The sequence below is a fragment of the Onthophagus taurus genome, chromosome 2 (assembly GCF_036711975.1).
Source record: "Onthophagus taurus isolate NC chromosome 2, IU_Otau_3.0, whole genome shotgun sequence".
NCBI classification, from domain to species: Eukaryota; Metazoa; Arthropoda; class Insecta; order Coleoptera; family Scarabaeidae; genus Onthophagus; species Onthophagus taurus.
Genome location: NC_091967.1, coordinates 16,644,130 through 16,664,814, shown reverse-complemented (window position 1 = coordinate 16,664,814; position 20,685 = coordinate 16,644,130). Strand labels below are relative to the sequence as shown.

The 20,685-nt window shown below is 30.7% G+C and overlaps 2 protein-coding genes across 15 annotated transcripts in view; both read right to left on the bottom strand.

Annotated features, from left to right (window-relative positions):
• The window catches only part of LOC111428766 (zinc finger protein OZF-like), a 72,082-nt gene that overhangs the window by 47,034 nt on the left and 4,363 nt on the right, over positions 1 to 20,685 (bottom strand). The window contains exon 5 of one of the 14 annotated variants that reach the window (XM_023064439.2): positions 1,030 to 2,184. The exons of 8 other annotated variants lie outside the window; for them this stretch is intronic. In XM_023064439.2, coding sequence (XP_022920207.1) covers positions 1,089 to 2,184 — 1,096 coding nt within the window. In that variant the 3' untranslated portion in view covers positions 1,030 to 1,088. Of the gene's footprint in view, positions 1 to 1,029; positions 2,185 to 2,407; positions 3,820 to 3,891; positions 7,380 to 7,481; positions 8,495 to 10,313; positions 11,487 to 11,600; positions 12,668 to 20,685 lie in introns of those variants that run through there. 5 more of the 14 variants (XM_023064437.2, XM_023064438.2, XM_023064445.2 and 2 more) reach the window with 5 other exon arrangements.
• Positions 14,458 to 15,561, bottom strand: LOC139429031 (zinc finger protein 664-like). The gene has a single exon (XM_071194391.1). It carries the CDS (start codon positions 15,312 to 15,314, stop codon positions 14,697 to 14,699), a length of 618 nt encoding a protein of 205 aa, XP_071050492.1. The 5' UTR covers positions 15,315 to 15,561; the 3' UTR covers positions 14,458 to 14,696.

Here is a 20,685-nt window from a genome sequence, read left to right as displayed (position 1 = left end):
GTCGATTCTGTGTCCAGACTGATTTTTCTTATTACCCTTTCCCGAACCAGATTAAAGATTTTTCCGAACAATCTTCGTTTACTTGATATGTTAATCTATTTTATACTTATCATTCTAATCAACTTTGATGGCCTAACAGTATTGATTGTAGTTTACCTCTGTCTATGTTACCGTAAGCTTTTTTGAAGTCGATGTGTAATTGGAATATGTCAATGTCGTATTCTCAAAGTTGCTCGTTTATCGCAGTTAACAATAAAACTCAGTTTAATGGAACAAAAATTGTTCATGATATCGATTCGGTCAAGTTGCAATTTTTTGCGTTTAAGTTTTAAGTACCGAAAAAACAAAGATAAATTCAATATATCATTAATCTGCGCCATACATTAGTTTTCCAGATTCTTATCCTCTCCCTATATTTCCTTCCTTAGAGATTTTTCATTGATTTTCGTCACAATGAATTTTTCCGCATTCCATACATTATAAGTGTTTTGGTCGCTACTAATTCATTCTTATAAATGCCAATGGAGATGTTTAGTACTAGTGTTTTCCTAGTATTAGGAGCCAACGCCCAAACGATGGTATTGAATGATCACTATTATTTTGAGAGTATTCGCCTACACACATCGTGAAAAGATCGTACACTACTCATGTCTTCATATACTAATTTAATGGCTTCGATTACTTGAAGATTGAGAGCTGATTTATAAGAAAAATATATATAAAATATATAGATATGATACGCGTATATTAAGGTACTCTAAATAAGACTTAGCACCATTACTGACTAACAACAACAAGTTCAAAAATAATTCCATCATTTCACAGAGCACCTTTCACGCACTATGACTCACATAACATTTATAAACCACAAAATTGACAATTTAAAACAATTAAATTTTCGCTCCATTGGACACTGAGAGAAGACTTAATATAACAAATAAAGTATAAAATGAAATTTGTATAAATATAAATCGGATAAAATTAACACTATTTTTATAACAGCTAAAAATATTAAATAAAAGATCAAAATAAATGAAAATGTTTATTGAAATTAATAACAATTTTTTTTTTGAATGTATTTGGTATAACTACTGATCGGCAGTTCGACCAGGACATGTCTTAAAGTGATGATTTAAAGCTGTTCGGGAAATATATCCATCTTTACAAATATGACAAATATAAGGCCGTTCTCCAGTATGTCCTCTTACGTGAATTTTAAGTGGAGCGGGCTGATTGAAACATTTTCCGCAATATTCGCAACTAAATGGTTTTTCTCCGGAATGAATCCTTTCGTGCATTACGAGATATTCTCTTTTAGTAAAGTTTTTGGGACAATAAGAACACGAATACGGTTTGTCACCAGTATGCATACGATAATGACCTTCAAGTTTTTCTTTTCCAGTAAAAGCTTTTCCGCATACATCACACAAATGTGTTCTCCCTCCATTCATAGCTATTTTCTCATGGTTTATGAGATGTTTAGTTAAGGAAGCAGCTTTCGAAAATGTTCTTTTGCAAATGTGACATTGATTTGGTAATGATATACCGTCTATAGTTACTTTATGGTATCTTTGTTGATGAGTTAATAAATATCTTGAATACAGAAATATTTTGTTGCAAACTATACAAACAAAAGGTTTAGCTCCTTCGTGGCTGTTTTCATGCTCTCTGTGTTTAACTCTATCGTCGGTGCCTTTTCCACAAAACTTGCAATAATACATGAAGTTTTTTAAGTGCATGTTATTAATGTGTGTTAATATAGCGGTTCTTCGAAGAGTTTTATAGTCGCAAAAAGTGCAATGAAAATATTCTGATCCATGAAATCTCATATGGACAGAATATTTGTAAGCACTTTGAAATACATTCCCACAGTGTTCGCAAGTGTATGATTCATCATGGGAGACTACATGTTGGTCCATTTCTTCTTGGGTTTTACTATTTTTATCGCATATATTGCAAAAGTATAAATTTTCCACTTGACTATAAATATATTTGGACCATAAACCTTGTCCGACTTTCGAATGGGCTTCTTTTCTATGCGCTTTGAGGGATCTAATTGTAGTGAATGAATCATCGCATTTTCTGCACTTCCATTCCTTTGATAATCTTTTACCTTTCCGAGTATACTCATTATCCAGCTTCGATTTTAAACGATCAATTCGAAATTTTTCTTTCACTCTTATCCTAAAAATAACATCAATTAGAATAAGCAAAATATAATATCAAACTCGAATATATTAAATAATTCGTTATAATTAACTTGTTGTTTTTACATTATTTAGAATTAACTCTTATTTTACTTACCAAGAACACAACCAATACAATTTCGTCTAAATGAATATCTTGGGGAAAGTTAATGTTTCTACAAATTTGTGTACTTTCTATATTGGTGCAAACAAACAATTAATAAAGTAACATTTAATTATATTCAAATTTAAATTAATTAATTAAGTGATTACAATCAATAAACGATTAAAGTTAAAACAGTTAATCTTCAAAACAGTAACAATTAAAAAAATGCATTATTAATCTGTAATACCACTTAAATATTCCGCTGGTATAACATTACAACTTTTAATGTGAACGCTAAGTAACCCTTTAGCAACAAATCCTTTACTACAAAGACTACAAACATATGGACGTTCTCCCGTATGATATCGTTCATGAATAACCAACGTTGATCTTTGGCTAAACGCTTTCGAACAAACTTTACAAACGTAAGGTTTTTCTCCACTATGAACCCTTTCATGCAGAGTTAAGTTGCATTTCTTTGCAAATCCTTTTCCACAAACAGTACACGTATGTGGTTTATAACCGGTATGTACCCGTAAATGTTGTTTTAAATGTTCTCCGCTTGACAATCTCTTTCCACACATATCGCACAAAACTGAACTTTCACCAGTGTGCCCTTTAATGTGTAAAATTAAACTTTTCTTATTCGCAAAATTTTTTCCACACAAATGACATTCGTTGCCTAACGCATTTTCAATTTCTGGATGTTTTGATTTTTTATGTTCATCAAGATTAACTGATGAATCAAAATTTTCGCCGCAAATGTCGCAACAAAATATTGTTGCGGCGTCGTGTATTGATTTGTGTTCCTCTAAATTTGATTTTCCTTCGAATCCTCTTCCGCAAACATCGCATTTAAACAGGCAAGAATCTTCGTGTCCTTGTAAGTGTTGTTTCAAAGATTTCCTAGAATTTGTTTTAAAATCACACAAAATACAATAATATTGATTTTCGGTTGTTGTGTGTGCCAAATGGTTATGAATACAAAGTTGAAAGGCGTCTTTATAAAACTTTTCGCATATAAAACAAGTAAATTTTCTTTCTCCATGGTACCGATCAAAATGTTTTTCGTACGCTTTTAAGGACGTAAATTCCTGATAACATATTGAGCAATTAAAATAGTCCGATTTAGATTTGCATTCAGGTAATTCTAATTTAGCATCTTTTTCTGCTTTATGAACTTCATAGTGATTGATTAATGAGTTTTTTTCTTTAGCTACAAAATTACAAATCATACACGCCCATTTTGGATTGGTGTGCTCAAAATGTTGGTTTTTTCTTCGTCCCAATCTCCAACAATTTTTTTTATAAATAAATGGATTTTTGTATAAGGGATGTCTTGATATTTTCGCACCGGAAGGAGAAGGAGTAGCATCGTCTGTGTACTCATCCACACTAACAGAATGATTATTTTTACCACATAAATCTTTTTGGATCGGGATTATATCGATTTCAGGTAATTTCTTATTCCAAATCGTCTTCTTCGCTCGTCTGCCGTCCGATAATGTAATGAATGGTTGAAAAGCCCTGAAAAGAATTTCTTGTAGTACTTTTTAAAAAGTGATAATTTTGTTAAAAGGATAATAATAAAAATAAATCTAATTTGTTATATTAATTTAATTAAAGATTCAATAACAATTAATTTTATTTCAGATTAATCTAGTTTCAATACAAGTTTCTGGATCATTTTTTTCTTCTTGTTAATTTAATATCTGTTTACTAAGATGTTAAACCATATTAGCGCACAGTTACATTATAAATTATTTATTACAAAAAGTAAATGTTCGTGTAAATAGAATTAAAAAAGAATATATCGCTACTTTTTAATAAAATTAATTAATATGTTCATACCAATCGATCTGATCTGCGCACGTAGTGTTATAAAACACAAACCACATGGGTAGGTACAAGTAGATATCTCTTTGGGTTAGTTTAATAAAGCGATTTGTGATTTATAACTGTTTTCGCGGTGCAGGAAGTGCTTACAACAAATCTCAATATATGCACCACTATCTTGGTTTTGAACAGCAAATCTTAAACATTTTTAATACATGTGTTCAACACACTCCAGGTATTGTTTACATAACAAAATTACAAATCGCGTGCTTTCTCACGTACTGCTTTTTTCACAGAGAAATACTAACCAAAAAAAGATATTAGATAATTTCAATCATGTTCTGTTCGAGACCATAAAAATGTTGAAAACATTGCAACCGTGTAGAAAAAGAAAATTTTACTGATTGCAATTGTAGATGCAGTTGTTATAATATTTTCAAGAATCATTTCTCAAAAAAATGGTTCTTAAAACATTGATCACATTCACTACGTTAACCATGCGATGAATATACTGAAAGAAAAACGGAGCTTTAAAGCTTGAAAAATGCTGGAAAAAAAGATAGCATGAGAAGGTGTCTTATTCCTTCCCTCAAATGTTAGAAGTAAAGCAGGTAAAGCATTTAAAAATTTTAAAAAATCTCCTGATATAGAATCCCAGATGAACTGCGAACTATACGTTCAAAATTAATATACATATTTTAGCGCCTCGGCGACATTTGAACGACATAGCAGTACTTGCTTAATTCAGCCTAGGCACTGCAATCTAATATCATATCGATTGTAGCTTAACAATATCAGTGACAAAAACAAAATCTATAACTACCTCCAAGATACCGATCAAATGCAAGTTTGTGGTCAATGATAAAATCATACACCAGAAAATAAAATTTAAATACCTGGGTATCGAAATAGCTGGATACGGGGATGTTGAGATTTGAACTAAAGCCCGAATTTATAAGACTCCAATTAGATCTATACTAACTTATGCAGCAGCAATCCGACCCGAGACATCCAAAACTGAAAGAATACCAGAAACTACGGAAATGATATTAGTGCATAGAATAGCTGGAAAAATGTCTGATGGGCAGAGAAAGAACTGAGCACATACAGGATAGATAATATCAGTGACTGGGTACTAAACAGAAAGTATAAATGGAATAAGCACATCGATCGCATAACAGAGGAACGAATTGTCAGAATAATGATTACCAAATCACCAACAGGTAGAGGGAACATTGGAAGATAGACCTAGAAAAAGGTGGAAGGAAAATCTACCAAACAAGTAAATAAGGGCAAAGATGTGAAGCAAAAATAATAGAGCTAAGTCTCATATCTATATGAAAGTAATAATAATAATAAAACTCTAAGGCAATTATATCTAGCTTAAGCATCAATTACTAGATGAGAACGTAAGAAATCGTTAAGAAATTAAAACCTAAATCAATATTCCTCAAAATAGAAAAGCATACAATCTCTGGTAGAAACTGAACAATATCAAAGAAACAACAAAAAATCAAAGATACACAATATTCAGTTGCTATAAATGCAAAAAGCACTTATGTTTTAGAACTGTTATGAACTGCCAAATCAATTTTAAGCTTTATAGATTCTGTTCATTTTACAAATTTCCTTATGGTTGAATTACAATGCGGTTATTTGATTACATATTTCCTCAATTAAAATGAAACAAACATTTAAAGATACTAGATATCGTTAAATCAGTCTTTGAGGTTGATATTAGCAGTTGTATAAAGTTCTGGTAGTTGCGAAGTTTAATTAAGTTATTAACAGATGATATAACTAGGTAACACTTAATATTGATATCTCGCAACTCTTTCGATAGATTTTGACCATCTATATCACAACGCCCATATTAACCACCAATAATGAACCATATTAATGATTAAGCGTTTCCAATAAAATACTAACGAACAAAATATGTAAAAGTAACTAGTTTTATATTACAGTGTCCTGGTATTATAACATGCTAAGTCAGCGAACAACTCTTATAGCAAGTATTCTATTAAATATTAAATTATCAAATTTTGTATTAATTGTTCAAAATCAAGATAATGATTTAGCAACAAATCTCATTTGGTTTGAACATACTTTAATAGCCTTTACAATTTTTAAAGTGAATATTTAGCAGCGATCTAGCAACAAAACCTTTATTACATATATGACATACATACGGTCGTTCACCTGTATGAGTTCGAATATGAATCACCAAACTCGATCGTTGCGAAAACGATTTATGACAATAACTACAATTATACGGTTTTTCACCAGTGTGAATTCGTTCATGTTCTATTAATATAGGTTTTTTTGTAAAACATTTCTCGCAAAATTTACACTTAAACGGTTTATAACCGGTGTGTGTTCTCATATGAAACTTTAATTTTTCTGTACTTGATAATTGTTTTCCACATATATCGCATATCGCTACGTTTCCAGTATGGGAATTCATGTGTACTTTTAAACTGTTTTTGTGTTGGTATTGTTTATTACACAGAGGACATTCGTAGGTGCTAGCCTCACCAGTAATTTCTAATTTGTGCATACTGGTTTTATGCGCTGCCAAATATCTTGAATAAATGAATGATTTGCCACAAAATTCACATGTAAACGGTTTTTTACCCGTATGCAAATTATCGTGTTCCTCAAACCACGTTAAAACATCAAAACCTTTATTGCATATTTTACAAGTGTATCTAAACTTGTCGTGGAAACTGTGTAAATGTTGCGATATATCATTCACATCAGATGTTTCATAATCACAGTAAACGCATTTAAATTTATTGTCCGGACAATGTTTTCGACAATGCAACACATAATCAATGTCCTTCTTAAATGTTAAATGACAATCAACACAAAGAAACGTGTTGTTATGAGTCGTCATGTGCACTTGTAAACTGTGGGATAATTTAAACTTTTTTGAACATATTTCGCAACTAAACATTCTTGCTAATCTTATACTTCTTGGCACTCGAACATCTTTATGATGCAATCCATAATGTTGTATCACCTCTTTTTTTGAAAATATTTTCTCTGTTTTACACAATTTACATTTAAATAGTAAATCGTCACATTTTATTAACTGCTTTTTATCTAATGTTTCGTTATCACCATACACAATCTTCATATTTTCATTATGTTCTGACACCTTTATCGGTTTCTTCATTTTTCTTTTATTTGGTTTAGCATATTCGGCCTGGTCTTCTATTGATATATTTGTAGAAAGTAAGTCACACCTAAAAACGGTTCGTATAAATTATGTTAAATTGATTCTTATCGGGAAAATTCAAATTTGGAACTAAAACAGAAATTAAAATAAGCGATTAAAACAACACCAATTAATGTTAAAATATATTTTATTAATTATAAAGTGGTAAATTGACTATTCTTCAATTTTCATTTTACAGAATGAAATTTTTGCGAATGTAAATACAAACCATAGTCAGTAGTAAACCTAGATGCACACAACATACAATAATACTCTTTATGATTTATCCTATAATGTTGCTGGACATTAAATTTAGTACATAACGGCTCTTGACATATGGTACAAGTTACTTGATTGATTTTGTGTTTGGTAAGGTTTATAATGTGTTTGTTACAAAAATTACAAAAATGTTGTTGGCGAGTATGATTTTTCAAATGTTGCAATGAAGGAGATTCTTCGTTACACAAAACACAAGTTAACTTTTCACGGACGCAAGACTTACATAATACTTTTCCTTCTAACACTATAGAGTTTTTAAGATCAAAATCAATTTTACAATATGCACATTTTACAGAAATATATAAAGGAGTGCAAACGACGCATGTAGGACATACATTACTTTCATTTAACGATACGGCAGATGTTTTACATTTTACACAAATTTTCGTTTGTAATGGAGTAACAACAATGCAATCTTCATCATCAGAGTCAACTATTTCAATAACGTTAGATTGACATTGATCTATAGAATCAGGGTTTCTAACAATATTTTGAGAATTATCATATTTATCGAACTTAATATCATTACAAACAATTTCGATGTTTTCTAAGGAAGTATCGCAACATTGTTGATTTTCTTCACCATCAAGATGAGCTTTAGATGAACTGTCATTTTGCATAGTAAGTTTATGCATTTGAATATGAATTTTGTATTGATGACTATTCATAAAAACTTTCCCACATTCATTACATTTAGACACTTCCAACGACTCATTTAGTTCTAATTCTGAGGAATCACTTGGTCTAGATCTTTTGATAAAATCATCAATATTAAACGCACATTCATCACTCTCTTGCTCCAAGGAATCACATAGATTTACATTAGTATCCCCGAATGAAACCGTTGGTTCACTCTTCGTAATCCTGAAACATATTTTATTAGATTTTGTTATGATTATAATTTTTAAATAAGTATACATACATTGAAAAAACTAGTAAACAAAATTAGGGAGATACTCCAACTTATTAGTGGAAAGACAAGATTAATGCACAATATGTAACAATAATTAATTTATCGCATAAAATTTATTCCCAACATCAGTGAAACATCGACCGCAATCGGTCTGAATTTATTCTGAACATATTGCAAACTGTAATAATATAAAACTGAATAAGCAAATTGACTAGGATTTTTACCTTTCCTATAACTTGATCACATTTGTTGGCTTCGAAAGATTCGTCGCAACATTCGTTTTTGTACCATTGTTTCACGGTCACTACTAGCATATTTCACACAATATTCTATTTTGACCTTTGAAATTCTTCCATTAATTCCATCGAAATTATCTTCATACTATGCCTCAAAGTCAAAAATTAAGCATCACACATTTTGCAATTATTCGATTTTATGAAGCCATCTAAGATTTTGTTGCTTACTTCCTTATCACACAACCAATAATCAAGAAAGGTGAATAGCCTAGTTTTGACCATGAACCATCACCAGCAACAGTAACTTCTTTTGTAGATGTAGAAAAGTCTTTGTTTATGAACATTCTTCCTTTAAGTGCTTTTTCATACATCAAACATTACTCTTACAACACTAGTATGTTCTGAACATATATTATATATCCCAATACCAATTAATTCCAGAGCAAATTACCAACTAAAAGCAATGATTTAAGAGTAATGAAGATAAAACTGGTAGAAATATGGACAAAAGTTATATGTAGTTTAGAAGATAATAGAACCCAAGTTAGCTAATTATATAACCCAAAGATCTACATATTTTCTGTATTAATTGATCAATGTGAAATTGAATATTTTACAGCGCATCCGTTGCAAGCAACCTCGGATTCAATATTTCAACCTGAAAGAATAAGTAGGTATAATGAGTACAGTAGATTAATGAACTGAAATGCTCCTTAATACCGAATTGGTGTGAAGGTAATTATGATGCCACTGTTCGATTCTTAATATTTATTACAATAAATTACATAAAATATTACTAATTATATATTTATTTAGTACAATATCTACACGATGCATTTTGTAAATCGCACATTACGTCAATCAGCATAAGTAAGTAAATTATTTTAACATTGCTGGTTTAATGTATTTCCTCATTATACACCCTGGATTATTTGATTTTCGTTCCTTATGATTTACTGATAAAGATTCTGTTATTCCCATTTTATTATCTTCAGTGTCGCTATCAGAATCAAGTATTTCAATAATATCAGATTTAAATTGGCTGTCAGCGGTGTCGTCAGAAAGTTCACACATATCAAATGCAATATCATTATAAGTAACTTTAATCTCATCATCTGGAGATTTTGAAAGATGAGAATTATCCAAGTCTTGGAATAAACGCATTGGAAATTCTGTTTGTGACCTGAAATCACGTTTATTTTTGAAAGTAGTTGCGTCGTATGTTTTACAATTTGGAAATCTTTTTGAAAAACATATCATATTTGGTTTTAATTTAATGAGTTTTCGTGATAGTTCTTCACGTTTACGTTTCAAACGTTCCTTTGCGTTCCTTATGTTTACAGTATATTTCCTTTCACTTTCATTGTTTAATAGGATTAATGGTTGGTTGTTACAGTTAGATGTAGTAACATAAATCCTATGTTGTGTTTGTTGTAACGAATGATTTATTTTCTTCGGCCTAAAAAAGCCTTTATTAAAATTCAGAAAAATGTTAATATTTATTCATGTATATAAATTGCAACATAAAAAATAATTTATATTAATAACATATTTATTACGTTTATTGAAAACATAAGTTAAAATTTTATACATAACTTAAAATATATTTATTATTTAATAATATTCTTACAGTGTACGTACACATCCTTAAATACTAGAATTTAAATCTGAAGTACTATCAGAAACTTCTATCTTTGAATGAGTAGCAATATGTCGTTTAAAATAATATTCATCAGCAAATGACCGGCCACATATTGCACATCGATGTCTTATACCCATATGTCTATTTTTGTAATGATTCCTAAATTCTCTAAGAGTGTAGAAACCTTTATTGCACACGTCACATCTATGTCTAAATTGATCTAAATGCCTCAGCATGTGTTCTTTCACATTTTTCTCATACATAAAAGTTCTAAAACAAAAGGTACATATTGCGCGATCAGTATGGGCTGTGACGTAGTGATCGTAAAATTCACTGTTTCTTTCGAAAATTGCCGGACACACATCACAGTTGTTCACAAAACATTTTCCTTTTTCAATATGCCTCAAGAACACAAACTTGCTTATAAATAATTGTTCGCACCGCAAACATTTGTAATGAACAACATCGACATCAGAATTAGGGGTTAATACTACATAATTTGATGCAGAAAAATCGGGTACTTCATGTCTTCTTTTTGGAGCCGGTTGTCGACCCTTTGATGCGACATAATTTCTTTTTTTCTTTGAATCTGCGGAATTAGTTAAATCTTGTTGCGGTGACATCATATAAACATGATCCGTATGTACTACTACCGCATTGTCTGAACTACTTTTACTAGTTTTCTGCCCATCTTGTTGATTTGTTTCTTCGATTACAACTTCATTAACACAAGATGAATCGTCTAAAATATACACCAAATCATTTGTAGTTGGATCAACAATTACTTCATCGCTAGGGATATTTAGGACTGCTTCCACATTTTCATTATATTGTTCAAATTGAATTTCACCAGGTTCAACTACAATATTTTCCATACTGTGCGTTTGTTGATGTTCAACTAAATCATCCATTGAAAGAAAAATAGCATCGCAAACGCAGCACAACAGACCACACACATCTTCCTTTGTGTAATGGCTGAGAAAAGCATTTTCTGTGGGAAACACCTCAACGCACAATTCGCATTCATATCCAGTGGCAATACTACCATCGTCAGATTGATCACATCTGCAAAATTAAATTATTCTGTAACTTTTGTATTAATCGTACGTTTGCGATGAAAACAAATAACTGCTTTGGAGACGGCTAAGACGGGGAAAACAAACATAAAAAATTCGACGATTAATCAACGGAAAGAATTTTATTACTTAAACTTGAAATATGAACAAAAATAAGTATAATTTAAAAATTTTATAATTAATAAATTATTGAATTAAATCTATATTCCTAGAGTATAAAAGTACGCTTTTACGTTATAAAAAATCAATTTATTTGAACGAATCACTTAATGACTATTTGAATGCGTTTTCATTGCAGATTTAGTAACAAATCCTTTATTACAAACATTACAGACATAGGGTCGTTCCCCAGTATGGTATCTAGTATGAATTTTGAGGCTACCACACTGACTGAATCCTTTACCACATATTTTACATATATAAGGTTTTTCTTTTGTATGAGTTCGTTCGTGATCTTTAACTCTACCCTTATCCACAAATGTTTTATCACAAAATCTACACACCTCCGGCTTTTCGCCAGTGTGTAAACGTTTATGAATAACTAGAGATTTTGTAGAAGACAACTTCTTTCCACAAATTTCGCAAACGTACTTAGCACTAGTACCATTATGAATTGTCATATGTTTATAAAGTGACACTGCCGAACTTAAACTCTTTGAACAAACTGAACACACATGATCTGTTTTCACATAATCTGGTTCATGAATTCTCATGTGCTGCTTAAAATACTGTTCGTTTCTGTAAACCTTTTTACAATGTGCACAATAATACCTAACACCTTTATGCACAGTTTTCGTGTGTTCATGCAATGCCTTTTCCGTTGTATATCCTTTATCACACTGATCACATTGGAATTCAATTTCATTAGTGTGCCGACACTTCATATGTAACAGTAATGATGTTTTTGATGCAAGACGTTTGGAACATACCGTACATGTTTCCGGTTTAAACTTCTCGTGGCGTTGTCGCTTGTGAACTACTACTTCATAATTGTATTTGAATTTCATGTTGCAAAGGTCACATGGAAACGTTTTTTCTCTATGGACTCGTTTATGTTTACTCAACCGTTCCGCATTAGGTAATATTAAATCACATATGTCGCATTTTCTATATTGGACTTTTGGCTCATGTTTCTTTTTTTGAGAATGCAGTAGTATAAACGTAATTTTCCTAAAAAAAATCTTTTTTTAGTAAATAATTTTAAAATAATTTCAATCAAACAAACGCAATTAAGATTAGGCTTGACACGTAATATAACATATTTATTAGCGCAACATATTTACACCAATAAGTATTGTGCACTGAGATAGCGAAGATTTATAGTTGGGGGTTTTCAGAAATTTTAGCCGAGGTGCTTCAATGAAAACTGCAATATATAAATGAGCGAGGTAAAAACCAGTTAGGGAAAATCAGTTATGAAACCAGTATAATACATATCTTCCACATATAATAAACAAAAAAGTTTACACTAATAGGGCTAAGTGCACAGCTTGAAGTGGATATGATGTAAATCTGATACCATCAAAAATTGTGACTTACATAAATTAACGAATATGATGTCAATTCAACCATATCGCAACCTTATAGAGCATCTATAATATAGCTCTATATTACGCATATGTCAATAGATTCTAAAACGTGGTGTACCGAAATTAAGAAATTAATAAACTGAGCTAAACTTAATTTTTGATCAAAGAAAATGATCATAAATGAATTTACACATCTTTATACAGAAAAATTTACTTGAGGAGTTATCTATTATGTAAATTAAAGTTAAAAAACAAATTAATTCCTATTTAACACTTTAATAGTTGCAGGTCATCTAAGAGATGACTTAGACAGTCTGCCTGGACTAATCTGTTAATACTTTTGCATCATAGAAAAATATATATATATATATATTTTGCATGCATTGAAAAGTCATCTAAGAGATGACATGCGCCCGCTCTTGTAGTAACCGGAGACGCGACTACTTGAGTGTTAAATGTGTTTTCATTGCCGATTTAGAAACAAATCCCTCGCAGATACTTCATCCGTGCTAGTCTTATTTTTGAATTGTATCTAAGATTGTCTAACTTCCCGCCACGCAGTTAAGGCGTAAATGGCTTTGCATAAATGTAATTTTGCTTAAGTACTTAGTTTTTTCTATCCTAGCAAGGTATTTATTATCTGGTAAAAGACTTGCTTTTGTCGCTCTCTTGCGAATCTCTTGATCTATCTTTCCATTTTTAGTAATCATAGCTCTAATCGTTGTCCATCTATTCTTACATCTATCTTTATCTTTCATTGTTATCATGTTTAGTCACTAATATCTAAAACATTCTAATCTAATGCATTTTCCGTTACATATCCTTCGCTACGCCCTTATGAACTGTTACGTTGTAGATCGTCGCTGATTTAATGTCAACTTGTCTGCATTAAGAAATATTTAATTCAGAAGCTGATGAAGTACCCAATGATCTAAACGATTATTAAAAACATTTTATGTTTCAAGGTCAAAAAGTTGTGTCTGTATCAGTAAAGATGATCAAAGAAAGCTTACTCAGATTCCTCCGCACCAACGCACTTTACAAGTCATGGTAACGATTGTACTGCCTCGACAGCAAACTGCCTGAGCTATCTTATACGCCCATTAGAGATAGCATTGTTGTCTCGGCATATAGTACGTATTAGTATACTAAAATTGCGAAGTTTTATTTTCACCAAGGTTGATCGCAGCCGAGGACCTACAATTGAAGACCTGCCACTTAGATTGTATCCAGAAAATATTAAATACTTAGTTGATAACTGATTATCCAAAACACAGTTTAGAATATTGAGATCAGCAGTGTGCAATAACACTTTTGTATACCATTTCTCTTTCCAACACAAAAATAAATTCTTTCCTCATTTAAATAGACTTCCGACCCAACTTCTTCAGTGTTTTCTTTGATGTTACTCTCGTATCACACAAGCTATCAAACTTGCTAACAGATTTTCTATTAGAAGAAAGTCTTGAAATAAAAGTCACTGTAGTCACATTTCCACAACAACCTGACTTAAAGTATCATACTGTTGGAGATTTCTGTATTACTTTAGGTACGATAAAATTAGTTTTTGATTTTACAAAAACAGTGTAAATTGAATTAATGTTCTTTAGGATAAAACGTTTATTCACAAGAATTATGTATTTCAATGTCAATTAAAATATAACAATAACTTAATGTCTACTTAAATGCGTTTTCATTGCCGACGTTGAAACAAATCCTTTATTACAAATACTACAAACATACGGTCGTTCACCAGTATGATATCTAGTATGAATTTGGAGGCTGCTACGTTGACTAAATCCCTTACCACATGTTTTGCATATGAAAGGTTTCTCTTTCGTATGAACTCTTTCGTGTTCTATTATATAGCGTTTATGAACAAACGTTTTGTTACAAAATCTACATGCCGCCGGCTTCTCGCCCGTGTGTAATCTTTTATGAATAATTAATGTTGGCATACCGCTTAACTTTTTCCCACAAATTTCGCAAACATACTTAGCGTTAGTTCCGTTATGAATAGCCATATGTTTATGAAGTGACGATTGCGAACTTAATATTCTTGAACAAACTTTACACACGTGATCTTTTTTAATATAATCAGGCTGATGTGTTCTCATGTGTTGTTTATAATAATTTTCGTTTTTGTAATCTTTTTTACAATGATCACAATAATACCTGATACCCGTATGTTCAGTTTTCGTGTGTTCATTTAATTCTCTTTCCGTAACATATCCTTTATCGCACTGACCACATTTGAATTCAGTTTCAATGGAGTGTAGGCGCTTCATATGTAACAGTAATCCTGTTTTCGTTGAAAGTCGTTTGGAACATATTGTACATGTTTCCTCTTTAAGCCTCTCATGAAATTGCCGCTTATGAATCGTTACATCATAAGTGTATTTAAATTTCTTGTTGCAAATATCGCATGGAATTGTTTTCTCTCTCGATGTTTTCTCAATTTTTCTGCATTTGGAAATGTTAGATCACATAGGCTGCATTTTTTATATTCGACTTCTTGGTTTTTTATACAGGGCACCTCCGGCAATGTTTTTTCTTTATGAATTCGTTTATGTTTGCTCAACCTTTCTTCACTAGAAAATATTTGATGACATACATCGCATGTTCTGTATTGGAATTCGGGTTCAAGTTTCTGTTTTTGAGGATGCACTATTATAAATGCAACTTTCCTAAAAAAATGTGTTTTAGTACATATAATTAAATAAGTATATAGAAACAATCAGTTCAAACTTGAGTTTTCATAAAAAAACGCTAAGAAATTGCGGCAGTAATCATAATCGGGTGTTCCATCTATAAATCGCTCAAACTCCTCTTGGGTGAACGATCTTGGTTTTTAGGGCTTATTTTTCATATACAGACCATGTTGATCTGTAAAATAATCATGAAGATTCCTGATATTTCGGTATATCAACGGTCATTCGGTGTATATTTTTCGCATTATACCATTGTTACCAAAATATTTTTTTCATCATCAGTAAACATCTCAGGTAGAATACTACAATAATAAATAGAGGTGTAATAGCATTCACAAAATGATAAAGATGTGACTCTTTGAGAGAATGCTGTCTTTGTAAATCTACGTAGAATTACAATGTTTAAGTTTATTGAAAGGGTTATTTATTTCGAATAGACAAGTTGCCAACCCAGTTTTCTGAATACTCGGAAATTTTTAAAGTTGTACTTAAAAATTCGAAAATAAAAGTGAAGGTTATTGAAACGCCGCTTTTATTTAAAAACTTTATTTGAATGTCAAGTAAGAAAAAATGTCCAATAAATTGATATATAAAGGTTATAGTTGACATAAAATATCTTTAGTAAATATATCCCCTGATGATAGATCTAGCCGAAACCGGTTAAACATGAAGATTTAACTTTTTTTAACCCACTTCACTTTATAAAGCTTTCTTATGTTTTTGTGCTGCCACTTGTGGTCTCAAATTCATCTCAATACAAAAATCGTCCAATAGCGGAATTTAATATTCTCGGAAAAAGTGAGACAAAAACAACACGTGAGGAACGTGCTGATTTCCGATCTGCTATTGGACTATTTTAAACAGTTCCCGTGTGGATATTATAAACATTTCGAAAAAAATTTATTAGAAAAATCGCTTCAGAATAATGTATCCTTCAACCGTATAATGCTCTGATCCGGAAGATACGGGACACCTGTATACATGAGATGATTGTGAATATTGCGAATAAGCAGGACATAGAAAAAGGAACCAAAGAAATACTTGCATTAATATTAAATCTACCTATTATTATTCCGTATATTTGCCAACCTTAGCAATTAGCTGAAGAATACTTCAAATGCCGTCAACATCAAACGAATCGACGTTAGTGTCATTTCTGGTTATTCTGTGGTACAAGATTGACTAGACGAAACATGATTAACAACCTTGAGAATAGTAACACTGACGTGATAGATGGGAAGTCAATGAATTTTGAAGAAGCCTTAATAAAAGTATAATTAAGAGTAGCAAAGTATTTGAGATTAGAAATTTTTAGTTAATTGTACTAAATTGATTAGCATCATTATAATATCTACTTATTAGCATAATTTTATCGTTACAGTACAATACTAAAGCTTGCGCCCTCTACGAACAATAAAAAAAAAGCATCAAAATTGACAATTTAATATTTTCGTTTATAATACCTCTATTTGAATTTTTTTAATTTATTTTTAAACTAGATTGTTTAAACATCAGGTTACAAAAACAAACATCACTGCAAAATCAATATTATATTTCTTGAAAAATTAAGATGTTAATAAACTAAAAACAAGATTATAAATCTGCTGTGGTAATCAAAAATCATATTTTAGTAACAATTAACACAAATTAGCATTTAGGTTTTAACGCAATTACCACAAATGTATCTTCCACATTTATAAGTTTTGTATTGGATTAGTGGGCCCAGATAGTTTGGCACCGTGTTATAAATAGCACGTGAAATACACTGGTTGAACAAGTCTCTACCTAAGAGATTATAAGATTAATGGATACAGATGTAAATCCTTGGATTCTTATTATTGGTTAGGTGATACGAGTTGTAATGTTTACCAAATATATTCTTAAATTACTTTTCATACCGTTTCTTGCAAGTGTGCATCATATAATTGTTCCACCGTTTCTGTCTACATCTTCCATATTCTTATTATTAGGCAACTAAAGTGTCATTTCTTTTTCTTCATGTTATTGCAATACAAAGGAGTAGCTATTTCGTTGTAATACATTTTGTTATCTATATTGTAGATAGAATCTATACATCTATTTCGGGTTGAAACACAGGAAGTTTTGCATTTCTATTGCACCTTTCATGAATTTTTCTACTTTAAACTGTCAGATTAACATTTTTCTAGTAGTATTTTCAAAGTAGTAATTCTACACCCAACGTTTTAGTAGTTAGTTTCTTTTTAATGAAGGATTTTATTTTCAGTGTATTCATTTCCACACACTTCGTGTTTCTTGTTCTTGATATTTTCTTCAAACTATAACATTCAATATACTGTGTTGTATATAAACTGACTTAAGGGTTAAAACTCATACGGATTCTTCCTTTTCTGTGCGCACAGTTCCTCTGCCTCGCATGCAGATGATTAAACCCAACAAGAGTGTAAGTATTCCTACCAAGTTCTCTTTGGTATACCGAGGTTCTAGTTACTCCGCTATAGAATGAGTAATCAACGATATAGGGAACAAAATAAGTAAACCTGTTTTAGTATCAACGCCTTCAAATACACTCATTTATACTTTTTTATAATTAAAAATTACTTTTTCTTAAAGGGCTGCCTAGGACCACCCTTCGGTAAGGTTTTTGTCGTGAACGCAACGAAACCCATTGGTACCAAGGATTGTTATTCGTAACTCGTTTGTAGTATCTTGTACCGAAAAGACCAGAATTACTATTTTAAGTTTTGCGATATTTATTTGAAAGTGTGGTTCGTGGCTAAGTAACTAAAAAATGTAACAACGTTGAAAATTGTGATATATAAAGGAACACCGACCTGTATTCTTTTTTAGTTCGAAAAGAAATGATTCAAAAACATTTATAAGCAGGGTGCCGCGATGGAAAGCTATGGTAGTACCTGTAGTAATGCTCTATTAACCCTTAATTGCCTCTAAACTTCGAATCAAACTTTTTTTGAACTAAAACTAGCACTAGAACTAACTCTAGTCCTAGAAGTAGAAAATTTCGGGTTAAGCCACGTTCCAACCTTCTTCAGAAACAATTTCGAAGTGGTCACAAATCGCTTCGAATTTTCAATAGACACGACTTGTGATCGATTTAAACATATTGTCAAAAGACTCACGGCTTAACCCGAATGTTTCTGGTTCTAGATCTAGAATTAGTTCTAGTAAATAATGTTCGTCCCTACCCTTCGTACTTATACACAAATCAAACTATTAAAATTTCATGTACAAGCTATTTTGTCGGCAAATTTGTATACCAAATGTGTTGGAATTGTTAATAAACCGCAAGTTGATAATCAGAAAAACGAATATTGGCTTTTTCAAGTCATGCATTATCAGAATAATTTAAATATATCAAAACTTTTTTTTCGTATTACTTTCTGACAAACTTTAAACCAAATGATAATTGAATACTAATGAAATTTATGAATTATTTTATATTTAAATATTTTTAAAATGAACAAAATTTGCAATAAAAAAGTATCAAAATGAACCATTATAGCGTAATGTAAATCTAGATAACAAAAATTTTTCACATACCGTTTAAACGAAACTTATTTCCAGATGATCATCGATGTTGAAATCCCGAAGAATTTGCATTTTTAAATTAAACCAGTATTCTTTATTAACACATTATCGACTTCACTTACAAAATAATTTAAAAATATGCCAAAACAATGTGAATATGAAACATTTGTGAAAAGTGAATATTTACAATTTGATATGAAATAACATTTGAAAAAATATACTATATTAGACAGTACATTAAACATGAAATTATATTGAACAGTATAAGGTGTAAATTGCTTATGTTGAATTATAGTGTAAAGAGTGTAAAGATAATGGAAAAATGTAACAATATTCTTGATCCCATTGATTGACAAAGCATCCGCTTCAACAGCAGATTATTCTTTTCTTCAGTAACAATCTTCTAGGAATACATATTTAATTACAAATAGCATCATGTAAGTATAATTATTTATATTCTTTACTATTGATTTATTCATTGAAGAATATAATTGCTTTATTAGGATATAATTGGAAAAGGGGATCATGATTAAAAAACCATACATTAAAAACACAACAAATAACATATTAGTACACTTCACATTGATATACACAGTAGCTTAATTTAACTGAAGAAAGCCTAATTCAATAGAATCATAACATATATTGATCACAATATAACATTATAATTTTAATGAATATTAGTATTTCTTTTTAATTATTCTAAACAATTATAATCTAAAACCATGGTTTTTGCTACTTAAATACAACTTACAGCTAATTAAAAATAATAATATAACGTACCTTTTTATAAGCACAAAACTTGTAGCATCACATCATCCACTCCTTTAACGCATTAACAAAAAATTAAAAAAATATTGAGTATTAAAACTATTAAGTAATAGTTTTGAAATCTCAAAAATGACAAAATGGAATAGATAAAAATTCTAATCCACTTACAAATTAAACACTTATTCATCCACCAACAAAACCAAATTAAAATTAGGTGCTTGAAGTCAAGCATCTAATATAATTGGTTCCAATCTGAAAAAAGGCCCTACCCTCACAAAAACAAAACTTTTAAGTTTATAAACATCACAAATTTAATGCACTCATAGCATTAAATTAATAAGTAAGATTAAAATGCATAATCTTCCTTATATCATTGCACTAAATTTTGCACACACTACAAATATGGATGAAAATTAAATAAATAAGAAGGATTAAAATACATAACCTTCCTTATTAATACTTTTTCAAATATTAAGGTTGCAAAATACAACCTTAAAAATTAAAAACTTCTAACATTTTGAAAAATGCAAATGCATTATTCAAACACGCACATCTATGTTAAAACTTAAAACTAGATATAGTGGAAAACCCACAATACCTAAACAACAATAACACTAACAAGAATCAAAAAGAGCAGTACAAAAAATAT